This window comes from Diceros bicornis, chromosome 24, assembly GCF_020826845.1.
Source record: "Diceros bicornis minor isolate mBicDic1 chromosome 24, mDicBic1.mat.cur, whole genome shotgun sequence".
Lineage (NCBI taxonomy): Eukaryota > Metazoa > Chordata > Mammalia > Perissodactyla > Rhinocerotidae > Diceros > Diceros bicornis.
In genome coordinates, this window is record NC_080763.1 from 14,007,166 (window position 1) to 14,028,302 (window position 21,137).

At 42.5% G+C, this 21,137-nt stretch overlaps 1 protein-coding gene across 3 annotated transcripts in view; it reads left to right on the forward strand.

Moving 5' to 3' along the window:
- The window catches only part of FNTB (farnesyltransferase, CAAX box, beta), a 61,325-nt gene that overhangs the window by 28,558 nt on the left and 11,630 nt on the right, over positions 1-21,137 (forward strand). For all 3 annotated transcript variants that reach the window (XR_009223694.1, XM_058567119.1, XM_058567120.1), the window contains exons 3-7: positions 144-216; positions 2,447-2,538; positions 10,864-11,010; positions 11,113-11,196; positions 15,346-15,432. Coding sequence is in view for 2 of the 3 variants with exons in the window: in XM_058567119.1 (XP_058423102.1) it covers positions 144-216; positions 2,447-2,538; positions 10,864-11,010; positions 11,113-11,196; positions 15,346-15,432 (483 nt within the window). In the remaining variant the exon portion in view is untranslated. The remainder of the gene's footprint in view (positions 1-143; positions 217-2,446; positions 2,539-10,863; positions 11,011-11,112; positions 11,197-15,345; positions 15,433-21,137) is intronic.

The window sequence follows — 21,137 nt, forward strand, 5'->3', positions numbered from 1 at the left end:
TTGCTGGTTGTCCATTCCTTGACTATGGGGGGGATGCCCTGAAGCTGAGTGAGTGTGTGCGTGTGCGTGGGCCCATGTGTGTTCTGCAGTGGGGTGGAAGCATAAGCTGTTAGAATAGGTTCACAAGCTCTTTGTCTTTGCAGGCTTGTTTTGCAGAGGGAGAAGCACTTCCATTATCTGAAAAGAGGCCTTCGACAGCTGACAGATGCCTATGAGGTAAACACGCTGCCCTGGAACTCTTCCTATCAAATATCAGCCAGATCTTTCTCCTTTTTTCTATTTGAATGTAGAAGTCTTATGGGGCTGACCTGTAGCAGCTTCTCCTTGTACCATGTGGCTCTGGCAGGAACCAGGTACACGGGAGCCAGGTCCTGCGGAGCTGGGACTCCCGCTTCTGAAAGGGCAGAAGCGGATCCCTTCCAGTGTTGCTCTCCCTCAGAGCCAATGGAGCGCCATAGACGGCGGGGGCTAGCGGGGTGGGCTTTTTTCCACTAGACCAACAGCTGAGGGCTTCCTGTGCTTTCTTCTAGACAACCCTTGACAGCTCACTAAAAGGCAGTTACTTGTCTGTCCCTAACCCTTTGCTCTGTAAGCTGATCTAATTTCTGTACTGGCTAGAGGATCAGTGTATAAATCCCAGAGAGTACTCCTACAGTTTAACACTGTGAAATGCCTGAACTTAGAGTGGGTTGTAAAGCCTGTTCCTCAGAGCCCTCGGGTTCCACAGAGGGGCCTCGGGTGGGGGCAGTGGTGGAGGAGGGAGGGGGAAGGGGGTTGGGAATGGGGTTGAGTGGCAGGCAGAGCGTGACTGTGAACCGGAGGGCTCCAGTCTTCCTGCCCCACTTGACACAGAGCAGCCCGGCTTTTAATGTGCTTTTGATGTGGGGTTCTACATTTGGTTATTCGTGGCAGGGATTGCCAACTCAAATGCCCGTAGACCCAAGCAACATAAATAAGAAAAGTGGGCTGAGGGCAGACTGAGGCACACTGGAGGCCCCCTGCTTTCATTCGGTTCCTGCCAGTTGCTGCCATCCAGGAATGCAGACCCAGGCTTGCCAGATCTCTCTCTCTCTCTCTCTTTTTTTTTTTCTTCAAATGAAGCCAGGAATCCACATTTTTATGTGAATCTCTCAATGCTTAAATGTTGAAACCAAGGCCAGTTAAACAAGCAAAACATTACAAGGAACAGGCAGAGCACATCCACGGGCTAGATTTGGCCTTGGGCTCAAAGTTTTCAATCCTTGACTCAAGTTCTTGATGGTTAGAGTCCAGTCAACCCTGATACGATTAATGCCATACCAGCTGACAATTTCTTGAACAGCGTGGTGAAAGCTTACCAGGCGTTATCTCATTTAATCCTCACAACTACTCCATGAGGTAGGTGTGTCTTTATCTTGTACGGATAAGGAAACAAGCATAGCAAGATGAAGTAATTTGCTCAAATGCACATAGCTATTAAGAGGAGGAGCTAGGACTCAAAACCAGTCAACGCACCACTGCCCCCCAGGTGGCAAGCTAGCCATAGCACATTTATGAAGAGGGCAGCTTGTGCCAATGGAAAGAGCGCTGGATTGGGAGTCCAGAAATCTGGGTTCTTGTTGTCAGCTCTGACATTTACTGTCTTTGTAATCTGGAAAAAGTTCATCTCTCTGGACCTCATTTATATACTTTTAATCTGTAAAACTAGGGCAGTAATACTACTTGCCCGCCTAGCCTTGAATGCTCAATACATGTTTATGGCTTCAGTTAGGATCAAGATCTGTTCACATGTCACCTTTGGGAGCCTTTCCCAGCCCCCCAGGCAGAATTAGTCAGTCTTTGCCATGTGCTCCTTTAGGACTCTAGTTCTGCCCATTATAGCATTTATCCAGGTATATATATGCATATGTTCCGCCTTGTTCCAGAAAGACATAAGGTAACTTGTGCTTATGTGTCTAGTGCCTTCTTCCTCTACAGATAACCACATACATTCTGTATGCCAAGCATCTCAAGAATAGGAATGGAATTTTATTCATTATCGTGCCCCTAGTATCTAAGACAGTGCTTAGCACAAGTAGATACAAAATATTTGTTGATTCAATGAATGAATTAATCCAGGAAATCCCTTCTTGAGATTCGATATCTCCTTGGGTCTACACTGAGAAAATAGCAGCACTTAACTTCCTGGCATGTGGGAAGTCCTCATCTCAGCCTCCCTTAGACGCCTGTCAGGGAGGGACCCATTGGGTTCAAGGTAAACTTCTTTGTCCCATCGTCCTTTTCTCACATATGGTCATTTCAGCTCCTGGCTAAGGCCACAAAGCAAAATGTCCTTCATTCACTGATTGTTCATAGGGTGCCCTCCCCCCTTGCCAGGCTGCCGAGAGGGAGACAGATGTTGCCTTGTCAGTAGTGTCTTGGAATGATTCTGAATAAGGGGTGTGTTTTCTCCCCTGTCCCTTCTCAGTGTCTGGATGCCAGCCGCCCATGGCTCTGCTATTGGATCCTGCACAGCTTGGAACTGCTAGATGAGCCCATCCCCCAGATGGTGGCGACTGAGTGAGTCTGGCTTCGGGGCATCTGGGGTGTTCTCTGAAATTGTATTTTGAGTTTGGGGTTCTTTTTGTTTTGTTTCTGTTTTGTTTGTTTTGAATGGAAAACACAGGGTGCTACAAAGAAGCACTTGCCCTTCTCTTGACCTCCAGTAACTTCCTGAAACTCCTCCACTTTAGAAGCCTCTTGTAAGCTCGTGGGTAGAACAAGACTTTGAACTCCCAAGAGAAGTTCTTCTTCTGTAGCCTTTTCTTTTGGCTTTTGCTCTGGTCTTTGAGAAAAGTCTTTATCATCAACTCTGAGAGACACGATTTTGCCAGAAAGTACAGTGTGCATTTGAATAGCTTCTGTGGGGAGGCATGTGCCAACCCAATGAACAAAAATGTCTTTGCCTTCCATAAACACCTCCACAAAAGTCCCTCCCCCAGTGCTGGGGGACAGTTAGCTCTTGATGGCACTGGAAGTGTTCCCATCTTGGTGTGCAAATGCCGTGACTCACAATTTTCTCAAACTTCTGATTTATGATTGGAGATCTAAGCAACTGAGATTCTTCCCAAACTGATGGTTCAGATGGTGTTCTCAGTGTGGCACCTCACCCTTAGAAGCTCATCACAGTTTATATTTTAAAGAAGAAGACACTGATCATCACTCCAGTCTTAGGGATACGTGGGGTAGGAAAGGGCGGCCAGGAATTGGATATAATGCCCCAGTTCTCACCGAGAGAGAGTGTGTCCCCACAGCAGCATCTTGAGTTCATCTGCTCCCTGGTGCTCCTGAGGGAGGGGAGGCCCCTGAGCCAGGTTCGTTTTTCCGCAGCCCCCAGGGGCAGCTGTGCCAGGAGGCGAGGAGGCTAGCCTGTGCCCCTCCCTGGTCACAGAGCCCCTGCCTGGGTCACATCGTCAGGTCAGAAGAACAGAACTGCGCATTGTCTCATTCATTCTGTCTTAATAATAACCTCTTATTCTTGCCTTCCTGGGCAGGGTGTCTTGTGATGAATGTGGAGAGGGAAGATAATGAAGATTAGGCCATTAACCCTCGTGATGCGTCGATGCTTTTTGAGGGAGAGGGAAATATGCACTGTCTTCCTCATCATGATACTGCTGCAAACCTAGTTTCTTCTAGCTCTGGAAGTAAAGTCAGACACAGTTTCTGCAATAACAGGAATTTAGTTGTCAGAGTAAAGGCCCATGTGTTTTGTTTGTTTGTTTTTTATGAGGAAGGTCAGCCCTGAGCTAACATCCGTGGCCAATCCTCCTCTTTTTGCTGAGGAAGACTGGCCCTGGGCTAACATCCATGCCCATCTTCCTCTACTTTATATGGGACGCTGCCATAGCATGGCCTGACAAGTGGTGTGTAGGTCTATGCCTGGAATCCAAACCCGTGAACCTTGGGCTGCCAAAGTGGAGCGTGTGAACTTAACCGCTATACCACCGGGCCAGCCCCCAAGGCCCATATGTTTTTGAAATACCAGTTGGGGGTTGTGGATTGTTTGGGAAGTTTCTCCCCGACACATACACAGTCAGGATGTACGCTAGGAGAATGGGAAAGTCATAAAGGAGAGAAGGAAGAAGAAATAGGAGGTCCTGTGAGAGTGAGGTACAGCTGCCCCTAGAGGAGGACATAGACTGCTTTGAAGAGGAAAGAGTGATAAGGGGGTTCCTGAGATGGAAGAAATTGGGTCAGCATCGGTTTTGAGTTTTTTCTAGGTTGTATACTTGGTGTTTTATAGATAAGACTTTGCTGAGAAAATAAGTGTGGAAACACCAGATAAGAAGAGAGAACCCCTTGGGGCTTTTCACACTGAACAATTGGAGACAACCTAAATAGCAACAGTAGGGGATGCTTTAAAGTGTGTTTAAAATTTAAGTAAAGTATGCAGTACATACAATGAAATACTATGCAGCCATTTAAAAATTGAAAAGTTAACTAGACTTATTGTCAGTCATTTCACACTATATACAAATATCAAATCATTATGTTGTACACCTGAAACTCATATAATGGTATATGTCAATTATACCTCAATAAAAACATTTGTATATATAAATGTGTATATTTGTATATAAAAATTTATATTTATAGAGAGATGTTCATGATTTAAATGAAAAAAACTTAGTTTTAAAAATACAACTTTTATAGATAAAAATATAGATGGTTATATGCATAGAAAAAAACCGGAAGGATATATGTGCACATAGTAGTAGTTATTTCTGGATGGTGGGGTTAAAGATTTTTTCTTTTCTAAGCTTATTTGTGTTTTCTAAAATTTCTACGATGAACTTTTATTGTTCTGTAATTAAAAGAGTGTTTTAAAACTAAGAAGCTGATTTGTCCTAATTTCAAGAACCACTTGATAGTTAATGACTAAGAATTTCTGCTTCACAGCTGCCTTAAAAGCTTTACCTGTGGTTCTTCTGAGCATTGATTTTACAAACTTTTAAAGAATTTCTTAGACTTTCCAATAATGTATTTTCTTTTGTGTCTAGCAGGCGGTTAATTCTAGGTGCAGATAATATTTGTTATGCACAGAGCCTCGTAGCTCTGACCTCTAGGGAAATAAGCTATTTTTAGTAAGATATAGAAAAATCTTAATTACTTCTGTAAAAATATGGGGATTCTTTTTTGGACTACCTGATATAGGGTATTGCCTTTTTATTTATTTTGCACGGGGAAAAGAAATGCTTTGAAAATGTGGTCAGGTTTTTTTTTTCTCTTCTTTTTTATATACAAATATTAAGGTGATCCAGAGGCAGAGTTTAGCTCTGGAGTTTTATTATTTTTCTGCCTGTTCTTTCGCCACGCCCTTACCTAGTGCGCCACACACACACGTTTCTCTCGCTTTCCTATTTGGTTCATGTTTGTGCTTCTGTTTGTTCAGTGAATAGTATGACAAGCTGAGTTCCCTCTAGTGGCCAAAATCATTTTTGTCAGCTACTGTGACTGCTGGTATCAGGCCTTTCAAGAATAATATATTCATAAGTAGGAATTGAGCTTGCCTCTCTTAAGAGATTGTATCCACAAGTTATACGTGTGTTTACCTAAAATAAATTAATATTTTGAAACTAGACTAAGTACGTTTGCTTTTTTAGTGATTTTAGCACTGAGAGTCCCATGCGTGTGTTATTCATAACAGGCTGTGTTATGAAAGTTACAGGGAGACCACTGCACGGTTAAGTTAGGTTTTTAGCTTCTGTAAGATCTAAAAATTGTCTTTCACTTAAAAATTGTTTTAGGACTTTTCTGCTTATAAAGTTTTTCCAAAGATTAGATTTAAATTTTCATGTGTCAGTGTTTTATTATTTCTCTTTCAAAAGGTTATTAGTAGCTTGTCCCCTGAATAGCTCCTTAAATGTTTTTCCTTTTAATTTTCTTTTTTGTTTTTTTGGTGAGGAAGATTCACCCTGAGCTAACACCTGTTGCCAGTCTTCCTCTTTTTGCTTGAGGAACATTGTCACTGAGCTAACATCTATGCCAGTCTTCCTCTATTTTGTATATGGGACACTGCCACAGCATGGCTTGATGAGCAATGTGTAGGTCTGTGCCCGAGATCCGAACCCGGGACACCAAAGCAGAGTGCGCGAACTTAACTACTACACCACGGGGCTGGCCTCTCACTTTTAATTTTTAAATTTAGATATAATTTGTCTGTTTCCTTACCTTTCAATGAGGATACCTTATGTAGTCACTTGTCTTCTGGGCATTTTTTGGCCAGGTGCTGCTGGCATCTAGTGGATGGAGGTCAGGATGCTGCTGACTAATGTCCTGCACAGGACAGTCCCCACAACAAGGAATTATCCAGCCCAAAATGTCAGTAGTGCCAAGGTGGAGAAACCCCACTCTAAAATAGGCAACTTTAGACTTGACCATACTTCCAAAACAGCGGCATCCAGAGGATTGCCGGCACCTGGTGAAGAGTCAAACAACCTGTCGCACTCCACACACAGGCAGCACGGCCTCCTGGAATCAGCAGGGGAGCCTGCCCATTTTTCACCTGTTCATTGCTGTCCTCTGCTGGGGAAGGAGATTTTCTCTCCCTCGTATTAGCCTGACATCAGCCCGTTCACCTTGCCTTCGCATCTACTCCTAAGCCGTTCTGCTCAAGCATGACTGCTCCTGTTTCCAAAGCTATGATCTTTTTTTTTTTTCTAAAGATAGCCAGGGTGAGAATTAGGCAGTGTCATCCCCTTTATTTTTTATTTATTTATTTTTTTGAGGAAGATTGGCCGTGAGCTAACATCTGTTGCCAATCTTCCTCCTTTTTTTGCCTTTTTCTCCCCAAAGCCCCAGTGGATAGTTGTATGTCATAGCTGTACATCCTTCTAGTTGCTCTGTGGCTTGATGAGCGGTGTGCAGGTCTGCGCCCAGGATCCAAACCGGCAAACCCCAGGCCACCGAAGTGGAGCATTCGAACTTAACCACTAGCCACTGGGCTGGCCCCCAAAGCTATGATCTTTGTAACTTATTCTAGGCCTTAAGTCTGTCTGTGGGAACCTGTTCGGGTGAAGAAGTTTTTCTTGTGTGTGTGTGAGGAAGGTCAGCCCTGAGCTAACATCCGTGGCCAATCCTCCTCTTTTTGCTGAGGAAGATTGGCCCTGGCCTAACATCCATGCCCATCTTCCTCTACTTTATATGCGATGCCTCCACAGCATGACTTGACAAGCAGTGCGTTGGTACGCGCCCGGGATCCGAATCTGTGAACCCTGGGCTGCCGCAGCGGAGCGCGCGCATTTAACCGCTGCGCCACCAGGCTGGCCCCTGAAGTTTTTCTTAAATCTAGTCTAAATTCTTCTTGCTACAGATTAGCTTCAATTTTTGTTTATTTACCAGAAAGTCTGTATAATCACCCTTTGTACACTTGAGGTATTTTGCTGGGTAGCTTCCTCACTGTGGTTGCCTGTAGTATTAAGCTTTTTAATAATTTTTATATTTAGCCATTTTTGTAACTCGAATCTGAACTTCCTTTGAGTTGGAAAACGGAGGCTTGAGCCAGATACAGTTCTGACTGACACTATTCACCATGCTGCCAACAAGCATTTTTGTTATTGTTGTTCACAACTCGTCGACCCTACCCGCTTGTCCTTTTTCTCCTATATTCCTAGTCATTTCCTATCTTATATGCTTCCTCACCCACCACTCCTGCCGTCCCTAAGTGTAACACTTGCTACTTGTACCTATTTCATTTGTTTTATTCTTATTGGCTTCTGATTTATTTTATATTATTCTGGACTTGAATTCTCACCTTGGAGATGTTTGCCTGCTTGTTCTGTATTATTTGCTTATTCACTGTACATGCTTTTGAGTCCTTGATCCGAGTTGGTGACAGTGATGTCCAGAGTCAGCCACCTTAGTCATCCTCAGCCATCGCCTAAAAGTCCGAGTAAACTCCGTACAAGGCTGACAGTAAATCCTTGATCCTCTTGCTTTGAACTTGATCCAATTACAAGTTTTATGTACTCTTTAATGGTTGAATGATAGAGCAGTGGTGTCCAATAGAACTTTCCACAATAATGGAAGTCTTCTATGTTTTGTGATAGCCACTAGCAACATGCAGCTAGTGAGCAATTGCAGTGTGGAGCTAAATTTTAAATGTAAATTTAATTAAATTTATTAATTTACATTTAAAATTTAAAGAGCCTCGTGGGGCTAGTGGCTCTCTGTTGGACAGGCAGGTCTATTGCGTTGCTACCCGAAATGTGGTCCCCAGACCAGCGGCATTGGTATCACCTGGGAGCTTGCTAGAAATGCAGAATCTCAGGCCCATCCAGCTCTACTGAATTAGATCTGCATTTTAACAAGATCCCCAGCTGATTTCTATGCACACTCAAGTTTGAGAAGCACGACACTTGGCTGTACATTGGAATCACATGGGGAGTTTTAAAAAATATCCCCGCCTGGGTCCCACCCTGAGTGATTCTGATTTAATTCATATTAGATGTGGCCTGGCATTGGGATTTTTTTTTTTTAAGTATCCCCCAAGTGATTCTAATTGTGCACCCAAAATTTATGGTACTCAGACTGTGTGTGTATCCAAATCACCTGGGAATTTGGTGAAAAAATATAGAGGCCCAGGCTCTTATCCTGCTTCAGCAAGCCTGGGTCTCTATTTATTAGCTCTCCAGTGATTCTGATACACACATTTTGGGTTTGAAAATCCCTGATCTAGGAGGTAGTTTCCCACTTTGCTGGTAACTGTCACGTAAGCTAGAATGAAACGCCTTGCTGACTTGCAGGAAAACTGATCTACTAGATCATTTAGTCATATGACTAAACTAATGATTTATGAATACTTGTTTTTCACAAAGTGTGTTACTCTTGGTGTTTGCACAATGTTTCCTGCTTGTGATTTTTTTTATTAGTTGGTGACTTTCTGGTCTCTAAGATAAGTTTTTCTCCCCCTTTTGATAGGTAGAAGTATCATTCACATTTTGGTTTTCACAATTGCTGGGAATTCTGTTGATGACACCTGGTAGCTTTGTGGTCACTTTGCCAGTTCCTTAAGGTGCAAGTTCTTGGAAGCCCTCTGGATCAGAATGTTCTGTAATACGGAAGTGTGTGACAGTCAAGAGAAGCCCAACCCCTAATTCCCCAGCATAGTCCCACAGACAGACAGATAGCTGTCAGCTGAGGGAGGTTGGCGTGGAGGAATGATTTAAAGGTATCTGGTACATTCAGATCCCAGCTCATTCCAGACTGTAGGCTACAGGAGTGTTGCATTTGACTTGATTCTATCCTGGGAGTCGGGAAAGGGAATGGATAACTAGGTGACTCTCTTTTCTTTTCTTTAATGTGCTGTTAAGTTTTCTATCATCTAAAAGCTTTTGTTTTTGTGATATAGAAACCTTTTTGTATGCTAGTGCAGCCAACTTTTGTTAGGACATGAGTTTATTAGCTATTTCTTTCTGGGTAGTGTAATAAGTGATGAAGATTTGGAAAATATGTTAGAAACAAACTCATTTTCTCTGAAAATTAATTGCTATTAAAAACATGCCACAAAACTGTCTCTCTTTGATTATCACCTTTGGTTTCAATCCTTGTGTTTCCTACAGTAAAATTTTAGGTGCAAATAGAAGTGAATGTGTATTGTTTTTAAACCGTGACAATTTCAGGACTCCAATAGCAAGTCAGCAGCATTTTCTATCACTGTTCCTGCCCAGATAATGGAAGATCTGAAATCAAAAGTAATCAAATATGCTGTGGACAAGCAGTAATAAACTTGTGTCTGAGTGGAGATTGACTGGACTCTGTGGTCTCTCTGGTGGCAGTAGATGAGAAACAATGAGGTGAAAAAGCCCAGGAAGAGAAGGCTGTCTGAGCACTGGAAGGGCACAGATTTGCAGTTTCTTCTCTTAAACGGAGGCTTGTCCTCATAGGAAGCCTGTGATTCCGGCTGAGTCACGGGGAAACAGCTTGACCATCAGAACTTTCCTGGGCACCCCTTTCTGGTGAACTTCAGAGGATCTTGGACAAATAGGGGCTCTCTTGGTTTCCCCTGAGGCAAGAATGCAATGTCTGGGTAAACTGATGCCGTGCTTGGAGGCAGGGGCTTGAAGGCAAACCCTCCCTAAACAGTCTCCCTCAGTGAGAGAACTGGAGCGTCAGTCGATTAGTGTGAAAAATTCTCCAAGAACCCACAGACTGTGATGCATTCTTGTGATACGAGTCAGCAGTGCTTAAGTTTGCCATCATTGAAGTGAGCGTGTTAGAAGCCTACCTCTCTTTCATTCTCCTAAGCATGGAGGCAGACTCTGTTAAAAGCTTGTATTTGTCAGTTGTAGGAATAAAAATCAGCAGCGCAGGGGCTTTGGTGGCAGTGGGAGTGGGAGGACATCTCTCTAAATATCCTTGGCAGGCCTTGGTGATGGATCTAGACCAGGGTGGTTAGTGTAGAAAGAAGCAATTGGGCACCACCACGACTGTAAGCAGAATTTTGGGAGGTGCCCCAAAGGCAAGGAGAAAGAGGCCAGTACCACAGATCCAAGGTGGCAAATTGAGTGAAAGTATGGAAAAGATTGGTCAAGAAGCATGAGCCTTGCCCTCAGTTCTATGAAAGGCTATTTGTCTCTGCCCGGCGTGATGTTCCTCGCTTCACCACTAGGCAAATGCTTAAATATAAAACTCATAGGAGGGCGTACAGTACTGATGAGTAGTAGAGTAGAGAGTTAGGCCCTTTGCAGGGGTTAACTGTATTCAATGTATATTCAGTAGGTGGAAGGAAAGGTTTGTTTCGCTTTTGAGGGAGACAGGAACGTTGGAAAGGCACGGACTCGGGTGGAATTCAGTGTTTTGACGTTAATGCTCTCTGACTTTGTTTTGCCGTTGGCTGTGTGCTAGTGTGTGTCAGTTCCTGGAGCTGTGTCAAAGCCCAGAAGGTGGCTTTGGAGGGGGCCCTGGCCAGCACCCACACCTCGCACCCACGTATGCTGCAGTCAACGCGCTGTGCATCGTCGGCACTGAGGAGGCCTATGACGTCATCAACAGGTACAGCCAAAGCCAGCAGTGAGGAAACCCGGGAGGGCTCCCTGCCTGCTGACCCTGCTCTGACCCTTGCCGTCTCCTGCCTCTCTCCCGTTCGTTTCTCAGAGAGAAGCTTCTTCAGTACTTGTACTCGCTGAAGCAACCTGATGGCTCTTTTCTCATGCACGTTGGAGGTGAGGTGGATGTGAGGTGAGTGGGTTTTTTTTCAGGTTGCTGCATCAGTAGATTCTAGAGCTTGTCTGCCATTAGAGATGCCAGACTCAAGGAACACCACGGGGAACCCGCTGCTTCATCATGCAGAATAACACGCAGAGTGACGTCTCAGTGACACAGTGTCATAATCACTGCAGATAGGAGACAGACGTCCTCAGGTGTCATTATCACTTGCCTTCTTTTATATAAATGTCAAAGTATAAGTAAGACAGAGGCAAAATCAAATGCTTTTCTTTTAAAAATTAAAAATATATTTGGTATAAAATGATATCCCATAATATATAATAACTGTATAGTGTAATATAATCTTTCATCTCTGGGATAGGAAGGGAGAAGAAAGCCCAGTAGGGACTCAGTAAATGTTATCTGAATGAATTGATGAAATCATGAGAACGTTGAACACCTGCCTGACTATGCTTTGGGAGGTGCAGGAACCCTTAGGGGTCAGTGGGATGCAGTGAAATAGAGTTGCATTAACTGACTGGAACCAGTTGTCTCGAAATTATTATTTTACTCCAGAATTGTCTGATATACCTAGCAAGTAGCTGACTCACCTGATGGAGATTGCTTATGAAGCTTGTAGGGAATTCACTAAGTCTCTTCTCAAAGGCAATGGATCATTGAGATTTTATATCCAATTCTTATTATTCAGTCTGAGAAATGCATTTTTATATGAGGTTTCTATAGCAAAGCCATCTTACTGCCTATTTGTAAATGTGTTTGCTTCTACACAAGTTGATTAATATTCTGGCTTAACTATTCGTTTGACAGTATAGGGAAGAAAAAAACATGAAAGTTTTAGAGCATAAAACACATTGCACATAAAAGGAGGTAACCAGGTTGTAAAGGCCTTCATAAAGAATTTTGTTCTATCTGTAACCTGTCTGTTCAAACCAAAAAAAATTGGCTAGGTATCTACCAGAAAAACTGTTTCTCTACTCACAACATTTCTGACACCCAACATGTGGTTTTCTCCTTCATAGTAAACAATTCTGACACTAACTACCTAGAGTTAGCACAGACCCCACAGGCGAAGGGCTCAGTCCCACAAGACTGCCCCCCACTTTCAGACACCAGTCACAAGTAGCGGGTCCCCAGGTGACCGACACTTCTGCCTGACTTGGCTACAAATCGGGGTTCCCATGAGCCCCTCCACAAGTTCAATAATTTGCTTAGAACAGCTCACAGTGCTCAGGGAAACACCTTACTTACTATTACGGGTTTGTTATAGAGGGTACAAATGAACAACCAGATGAAGAGGGCAAGATCTGGAAGGACCAGGAGCACAGGAACTTCTATTCCAGTGAAGATGGGGTGTATCACCCTCTCAGCAAGCACATGGATGTGTTCTCCAACCCAGAAGCTCCCAAAACCCCTTCATTTAGGGTTTTTATGGAGGTTCCATTATGTAGGCATGATGATGAAATCATTGGCCCTTGGTGATTAACTCAGTCTCCAGCCCCTCTCCTGTGGAGAGTGGGGCCGAAAGTTCCAACCCTCTAATCACACCGTTGGTTCCTCTGGCAACCAGCCCCCATCCTCCAGGAGTCACCTCATTAGCATAACTCAGGTATGGTTGAATGGGGCTTGTTCTGAATAATAAATGACTCTCCTGTCACCCCCATCATTCAGGAAATTCCAAGGGTTTTAGAAGCTCGGTGCCAGGAACCAGGAAGAAGACCAAATATACATTTGTTATTAAATCACAATATTCCAGTATCTGTTGTTAAAAGATAAACTGAGACATATTAAAATTTTTAAGTTTATTTGAGCAGAAACCAATTCAAATTGGGCAGCATCCAATCTGGCAGATAGAAATGAGCTCTGAGGAGCTGTACAAACTGAGAGACTTTTATAGGCAGAAGGGAGCGGGACAAGAAGTGATAGGAGGCCAAAATAGGTTGGTTATTGCAAGGTCACTTTCTTTTAGGGGACGGCGGGGGTCTGACAGGCAGATGACCTCACTAGTGCTGACCAGACAATTCCTGATTGACTGGTTTAAGATTCCATTTCTGGGAGAGCCGAACTGTAATTGTCTCGGTTTGGTGACTTGAAGCTTAGCATAAGTGACTCTATTTTGGGCCTGTTGTCTTGTTTTTAACACTGTATATGCCAGTGAAGCCAATATAACTATTGAGGAAAAGCAGTGCTGTATTGATGCTTCTTATGGAAAAGGTTGAAAGATTTTTTTTCTCTTCACGGTCACTACATTTTCATTCATATTCTATAGATATTCCAGCCAAATACACACAGTCTTGAAATTTAGCTTTTTAAAACTTTCTGAGATTATTAGGCAAAAACAAACAAAACCCTAGCAAGATTGCTTTGGCATTTTATCGCATACCTAGGTGACAGAGCATAGAGTGTGTTCAGGAAAGGAGAAGTTCAGTGTCGCTGAAGTGTAGAGGGCCTCGGGGGCAGTGGGAGAAATGGAGCTGGAAGGACAGGCTGGGAACAGACTGAGGGGCCCTAAAGTCTCCTTAAGAAGTCTGGGGTTTATTTTAAGGGCAGTGGGAAGCCTCTAACAAGCTTTAAGTAGGGAGTGATGTGATCTGATTCGTATTTTATTAGAAGTTCTCCAGTGCAGTGAATAGATTGTAGTGTTTTAGTGAAAGTCCTCTGGTTTCAGGGCTGGAGGGAAGAAGACCAGACAGGAGATGGATCCAGGTCATGGTGACTTGAATTTGGGTGACAGCAGCAAGGATGGAGAGTAGTGGACAGATTTGAGAGACGTGATGACTGGATGGAGGGAGAGAGGAAGAAACTGCACGAAAAAGGTGTATTTTGTTCCCTCCCTGTCTCAGTGAGAGATCTAGGACTAGTGGCTTCTGATGTCACGTCTCAGTTGTCCCGTTTGAGAGAGGCAGACTCCGTTGTTGGCCGCCTGCACACCTCAGAGGTTAGGTTAGGATTTGGGAGCAAATACTTTTGAACGCCTTTGAGATGCTCAAGACCTGAAGGAAATTAGATCAGACCTTCGAAGTTAGCTTCTAGTAAATGATGACATTAGGCACGTAGGACTCTTGCGTGCTTCCGATGCCTGCTGGTGTAACTCAGCCTTTGCTGTGCCTTAGCCAGAGTGAGCAGGCTGATAAAATTGCTTGTAGGATAATAATGCTTGCAGCTTCTGCAGAGGTTTCTCTGGAATACCTCAGTCAGCTTGGCTTAGTATTATGTCTATACTGAATAATATGGAAAGTAGACCTTTGTCTTTCCTCCCTATTATATTCCTTAGGAGCCCTTAGAAAAAGGATTTGTCAGCAGAATTAGAACAAACAGTTTTTGTCTTCAACATAAAATGGAGCGGAGATGCTGGATATTTGAAAAGACTGTAGAAAGGAAGGAAAGACAGTTTGTAGATGTGTTCCATAATAGAGGGAGAAGCTGAAATAAAGTGTGTCCTGAGAAGAATTAGGGCTGGCAGGATGGAATGCAAGAATTATTCCACATGAAGTAGGATCACATTAAAAAAATAGACGTACTCTTTCGTTTAAAAGTGTGTGTGTGTGTGTACTGGGGTGGGGGGGGGCTTGAAATCAAAGTGCTTTTCTCCCTCTAGAGGCCAAAGGAATGTACTGAGTGGGCCTGTCTATTCCTGTCCCTCTTGTCTGGTCTAGGCAGCCATGAGGGTTTGGTGGCCTACTTTGGAGTGCGTCTGTTGCAGAAAAAATATAGTTAACCTTTAATGTGTCCATGCCGTAAACAGATACAAATCCTGGATCTAAAACAGTGCTGACATCTGAATGGATGAACCTATCAGAAATACCTGGATGACTCCAGGGAGTTTGAGGAACCAGTATAGGTCTTTGAAAGAAGAGCTAAGTTCACTTTTGACACGAATTGATGTGGCCGTTATTTCCTCTGATGTAGATTTGACCATGTGGAGGTAGGGAGAAGAGAATGTCATGTTCTTTCACTGGAGCCATGCTGTGAGCAACTCTATCAAACAGAATGTCCAGCCTCTCAGTGGGAGACCCAGGAGGACTGACCGTGTGCCAGGAGTGAGGACGGGAGGGCAGTACAGCTTATTAGGCAGAGAGGGCAATCCGCCCCAGAAGTCCAGGGAGCCTCATTTAGGCTCTTCCGTAAGGCTTAACACTTTCCCCTCTATTTCTGTCCTTCCAGAAGTGCATACTGTGCCGCCTCGGTAGCTTCTCTGACCAACATCATCACTCCAGATCTCTTTGAAGGCACTGCTGAATGGATAGCAAGGTGAGAGAAGCTGGGGTTTGTCCTGGCCTCTGAGACAGCAGGTGGTCACGACTTCTGAAAAATAACGAAAATGGAAAAGGACCCAAATGTTAGAGTTGTAGATTGTGCATTTCAAGAATACTTTAAAAGTTTTCTTTTTCCCAAATTTTCCTTAATGTTGTATTATAATTTAGATTGCCAAGGATCAAAAGCTTGGGTGAACAGTATTGGTGGGAGCCTAAATGGATTTGACCACGTGGAGAGCAATTTGGTGATATCTCAAAGTTGCTCTTGCTGATGACCCAATAATTTCCACTCCTACAGAAACTCTCACACACTTGTATGAAAGAGACAAGCATAGGACTTGTGTATAAGAGCAAAAAGCTAGAAAGAGGTTAAATGTTCATAAGCACCAGATGGATAAGTAAGTTGAAGTATAGTCATATTGGAATATCACATAGTAGTTAAAATGAATGAACTAGAGCTACATGTATCAATTTGGATAAATCTCAAAAATAGCGTTGAGTAAAAAAAAAAGGATGTTAAAGAAAACATGCGGATCAGCACATTTACTTAAAATTTGCAAACATGCAAAACAATTCTTTGTTGTTCATGGGAAGAATCACATGTAGTAATACAAAAACACATGTGGGAAGGATAAACACCAAATTCAGGATGGTGGTTACTTTTGGGGGAGAGCACAAAGGAAATGAGATCAGGAGAGGTCTACGCATCTATGCAGGAGACTTCAACTGTGTCTCTAATTGTTCATTTCTGTAAAATAAAAAAAAGATCTGAAGTGTATATGGCTAAATCAAAGCTAGGTGTTAGATACACGTATGTTCTATATGTTATTTGCTATACTTTCCTGGATGCTTCAAATATTTCATAATTTAAAAAAAGAAAACAAAAGGTATAGCAGATATGTATGTACTATTATGGAATGATATCCAAGCTGTATTGTTTTATTTTTTTTTACATTTTTATTTGTGTCAAAGTAGTACTTACTACTATGAAAATATAATTTACAGCTAAAGCAGATGATGTACTATGATCATATTTACCTTTTTGTATAACTCTTATTTTCCTGGAATTAATCACTACCTCTTTTTTTAAATGTATGTGAATTCATGAATTCATCCCCAAATTTTCTGCCAGAGCTGTAAAAGTTACTCTCAATACAGTCAAACACTTCAGGGAATGTATCAGTTCTCGTGTGTGTGTGTGAGAGTGTGTGTGTGTGTGCATGTGTGGGTTGTGAGTTATCCCTCCTGGTGGCTTCTGCCCTCCTGCTGCAGTCTGGACAGATTGCTCTCACTTGCTGCACAGCAGGCATCCAGAAGCTTCCTTTCAGCATGAAATCCACTTCATTTCTCTCCTTTGTTGAAGCCCCTGTCCTCCTTTTTCTTGGTTTACTTACTCATTTTAATGAAGCACATACTCCAATAGATCCCAAAAAAGGGCACTTGGGAAATACATTTTTAAGATTTTGCATATATCTTTATTCTAGTCTCACACTTGACTGATAGTTTATTTGGTTAGACATTTCTAAATTGGAAAACTGTATAAATCGTATATCTTCAGAATTTTTAAGTGTTGCTTCATTATCTTCTGGCTTCTGGTGTCATTGTTAAACAAGCTGGTAATAATAATAACCAGCATTTACTGAGGATTTGGTGTGTGATACTCAATAGTAAGGTAACTATATAGTTTAGAGGTTGAGAGTATAAGCTTTTGAGCTAGACTGCCTAGGTTTGGTTCTTTTTTATACTTTCTGCTTCTCAGTTGAGATTTCCCATCTTTTTATTCATTACAATTGTATTTTTCTTCACTGAAGTAAATGTATAATTATAATATCTGCTTTAAAATTCTTGCCTGGTAATTTCAACATCTGGGTACCTTGGAGTTGGCATGTCACATTTTCCTGATTCTGCGTATGTCAGGTAAATTTTGGATTGTATCCTGGACATTGTGATGTTATGTCCTGGAGACTGGATTCTGTTAGATTGCTCTAAAGAGTGTTGGTGTTTTTATTTTAGCAGGCAGTCAACTTGGTTAGACTCAGACTGCAGATTGTTACACCTGCATTGGGCAGTGGCTCAGCTCTTGGATTAGTTTTTGGTCAGAAGCTATTTGCAGCTTGCCCAATGTGTGTGTGATTCAGGGGTCAGGTAGAAACTTGAGCAAAGTTTAAGTGTGGAACTTGGGGTTTTCCTTCTCTGGTTCTCCTCTTTCTGGGATTCCTTGATTTCTGTCAGCCTGGTTCTTCTTGCCAGAAAGATGGTGGGCTTTCTATTAGTTTCACTTTCCCTCCCCTGCCCCCTGACCTGCTGCTGCCACCAGTGGGTGACTGTAGCCATCCTCAGGGCAAGCCACAAAGAAAAAAGGGGTGGGGGAGGGGATGCGCTGCCTGCCTGCTGTTGTCTGCTCCAACTTTCAAAGCCCCACCGAAATCTGCCTGCCTTTTTCAGTCTGCTGAGCCCGCGGGAAGTTGTTTCTGTGTGTTTTGTCCAGTGTGGGTGGCTATTTGCAGGAGGATTAGTCTGTTAGGCACTTACTAGATGTGGACCTCTGATTGCCTGGGTTTGAATCCCAGTTTCATCGTTTATTAGCTTTGTGCCTTGGACAAGTTATTTAACTTCTCCATGTCATAGTTTCCTTATATGTCAAATGGTGGGACATTGAATTTGATATTAAGCTGCAATACAAAGAAATTAAGTGACCACAACCTGTTGTGGTAACCACTGTGCTTTCCTGTCTCCCAATGCCATTGTGGTTCCCAATCCATTGTATGCTTTTGTTTTCTTTCTCTTTCTCTGTCCCACCCCATCCCCCTCTCTAGAAGTTTCTAGAATCTTTAGTCTCACTGTTTGGAAACTTTGTGTTGATGAACCATGATATGGATGTTTTTTCAGTCATTATGCTGGGCACTCAGCAGGTATCTTTGATCTGGAATTACATATATTTCAGTTCCAAGAAACTTTATTATATTATTTATTTGATAATTTCTTCCCCTCCATTTTCTATGTTTGTTCTTTTTATAACATCCTATAAGTAGGATTAGTCTTCTAATTTTCCAAAATTTTTTTACCCATTTTCCACCTTTTAATCTTTCTTACTGTACTTCCTGATAGGCTCCCTTTTCTTCATCTTCTAATCCTTCTATTGAGGTTTTTTTCCTGCAATTCTGTTCTAAACTTTCTGGAGCTTACTTTTTCCTTATTTATAAAAAAGAATACTTCTTTTTTAAATACTCTCCTGTTCTTGTTTCAGGGATATTTTATCCTTGCAGTGTTTTTATTTCGTATAATATTTTATCTAAAGATATAACTTTAAAAAGTTTACTTCTGCTCCCTACATTATTTCCTCCAATTTGTTTTTGTTTGTTTTGGTCTCTCTTTCATATTAGCGACTTTGCTCAAATGTCTGGAGTTCATATTTAGGAGTTAGGTGCTAAAGGGCTGATGGGAGCTCTGTGAGCCAGGATGGGCGAGGATCCAGCCATTCATCGGGGAATTCTCATATATCAGTGTCTGTAGGGTTTTTAACTTGGGCATATCATTTTCCCTAGAGAAGAATCTTCTAGATTCCTGGTTGCAGTATGAAGTTGGCCACCAGCTTTGTGAAATACTAGTAGGGAAAGGGGTTGGGGTGTTGTGTTCAGATTGTAGACTCTCACTTAATCCCCCTGCTCAGCACAGCCTCCCTCCTGTTCTCAGCTGTGCTGAGAATTCAGATCCTGGAATTCAGATCCTCTTGATTAAACCCCCAAAACCTCCCATCTTCTGCTGGGTTTAGTCCTTCTGCAGGGTCCCTGGAGTTCTAACTGATTCTTTTTTTTTTTTTTTTAATGATTTCTCACTTTTTTTTTTTTTTAGGAAGATTAGCTCTGTGCTAACATCTGTTGCCAGTCTTTCTCTTTTTCTTTTTTTTTTCTCCCCAAAGCCCCAATACATAGTAGTATATCATAGTTGTAGAGCTGTAGCTCTTCCGTGTGGGACACTGCCTCAGCGTGTCTTGATGAGCGATGAGTAGGTCCACACCCAGGATCCGAACCAGCGAACCCTGGGCCGCCTAAGCAGAGCACGTGAACTTAACCGCTATGCCAGTGGGCCGGCCCCTAACTGATTCTTAAATAAATGTGCAACCAGTGGACTTGATTCAAACGCATCCCACTTTTAGAGGGACCTGTGTCTCCAGCCCCTGGGGCTCTCACTGGGGCATATCTCCTTGCTTTCTGTGGCTTCCTCCCCACCTCCCCTGGGCTGGTTTAGGTTTCTTTATTCTGTTAAGTCAGTTACTTCTTATCTCTCTCCTTTTCTAGCTTTCAAAATTTTATTTCCTGTCTGTATTCATATCCTCTCCTATTCTCTTTACCCTTGTGGGTTTATCCCTTTTTAAATTCCTTTACTTTCATTTTACTGGGCTCTTGTGTTCAGTCTGTTATGTTTAGCCAGAAGACACTCCCAAAGAATTTTACTAAATTGCTCCCATGCATGTAAAATGCTCCCGTGCGTGTAAAAACAGAGGGAGGGAAATTGGAATAAAAATATGTATATGGTGTCCATCTGTGTGTGCGTGCACGTGTGTGTATGTGTGTGTGTACAGAGGGAAAGAGACTGAGACACAGAAACTGACAGTGATCACTGCTGGTGAGAGGGACTAGGAGGCCAGGGTGGGCAGGAGAATTACTTTTTGTTGTTTATTTTTTTATACTGCTTGAATTTATTTTAATTCAAAAAAATTTTTAAAGGGTAAGTTAAGAAAAAGAGAAATTTTAACAGGTCCCATGCGTATTCTTCACTCATCAGACCTCTCACACTTGAGCTGTTCCTATGCTCCACGTAGCCAAATGCACTGGAAAGAAAAGCTGGAGTGAGTGTGTTGGGTGGTGGTGAGATTGGGGGATGGAGGATGCTCAAGAATCTGTACAGGGAATGGTAGCCAGTTTTTGACTCTGCGCTCTGACCTCCCTGGGCTTGAGGCCTCTCTACAAAAGGCCCGTGAGTTCTCAAGATGCCAGGCCTCAAGGGAGAGGTGCCTGAAGACAGGAGGTATTACCGCTTCCTTTCTCTCTCACGCAGAAGTTTTCCCAGCTCGTGGATGAAGTGCTCATCCACCTGCGCACCTGTGCTATAGCCAGGACTGTGAGGGAGACACACCTGTAGAGAGTGTGATGCTATGTTCATACTTGGAGATCATTGGAAGTAAAGTTCTATGTTGTTATATGAAAATATACTGAAAGAAAACTTCAATGTCACAGATAAAACATGTTCGTTATAGACAAGCAAAAAGAAGAAAATCTAAACCACTTGTAATTCCCCACAAACCACTCTTTTGGTGTATATCTTTCCAGGATTCCAGAAAAATCATACAGTACATTATCATTTTATAACTTTTTTCATGTAATCTATTTGGAACATCTTTAAATATCCTCCCATAGCATCATTTTAAATGACTGTGCAGTATCCTGTGGTACAGATGTGCCGTAATTTATATAATCAGTCCCTGCCTGTTGAGCTTCTGAGCTGTTTCCAATGTTTCACTGTTGTAAATGAGAATTCAGTAAGCAGGCTTAAAATCTGGTGTTTGGACACATTCTTACTCATTTTGTAGGATTAATTCCTAGAAATGACCCTAAATTGCTAGGCCAAAGATTATGCATATTTTTATGACCAGAAAATACACTCTTAATATATAGTCTAACCCCAAATAATAATAATTGT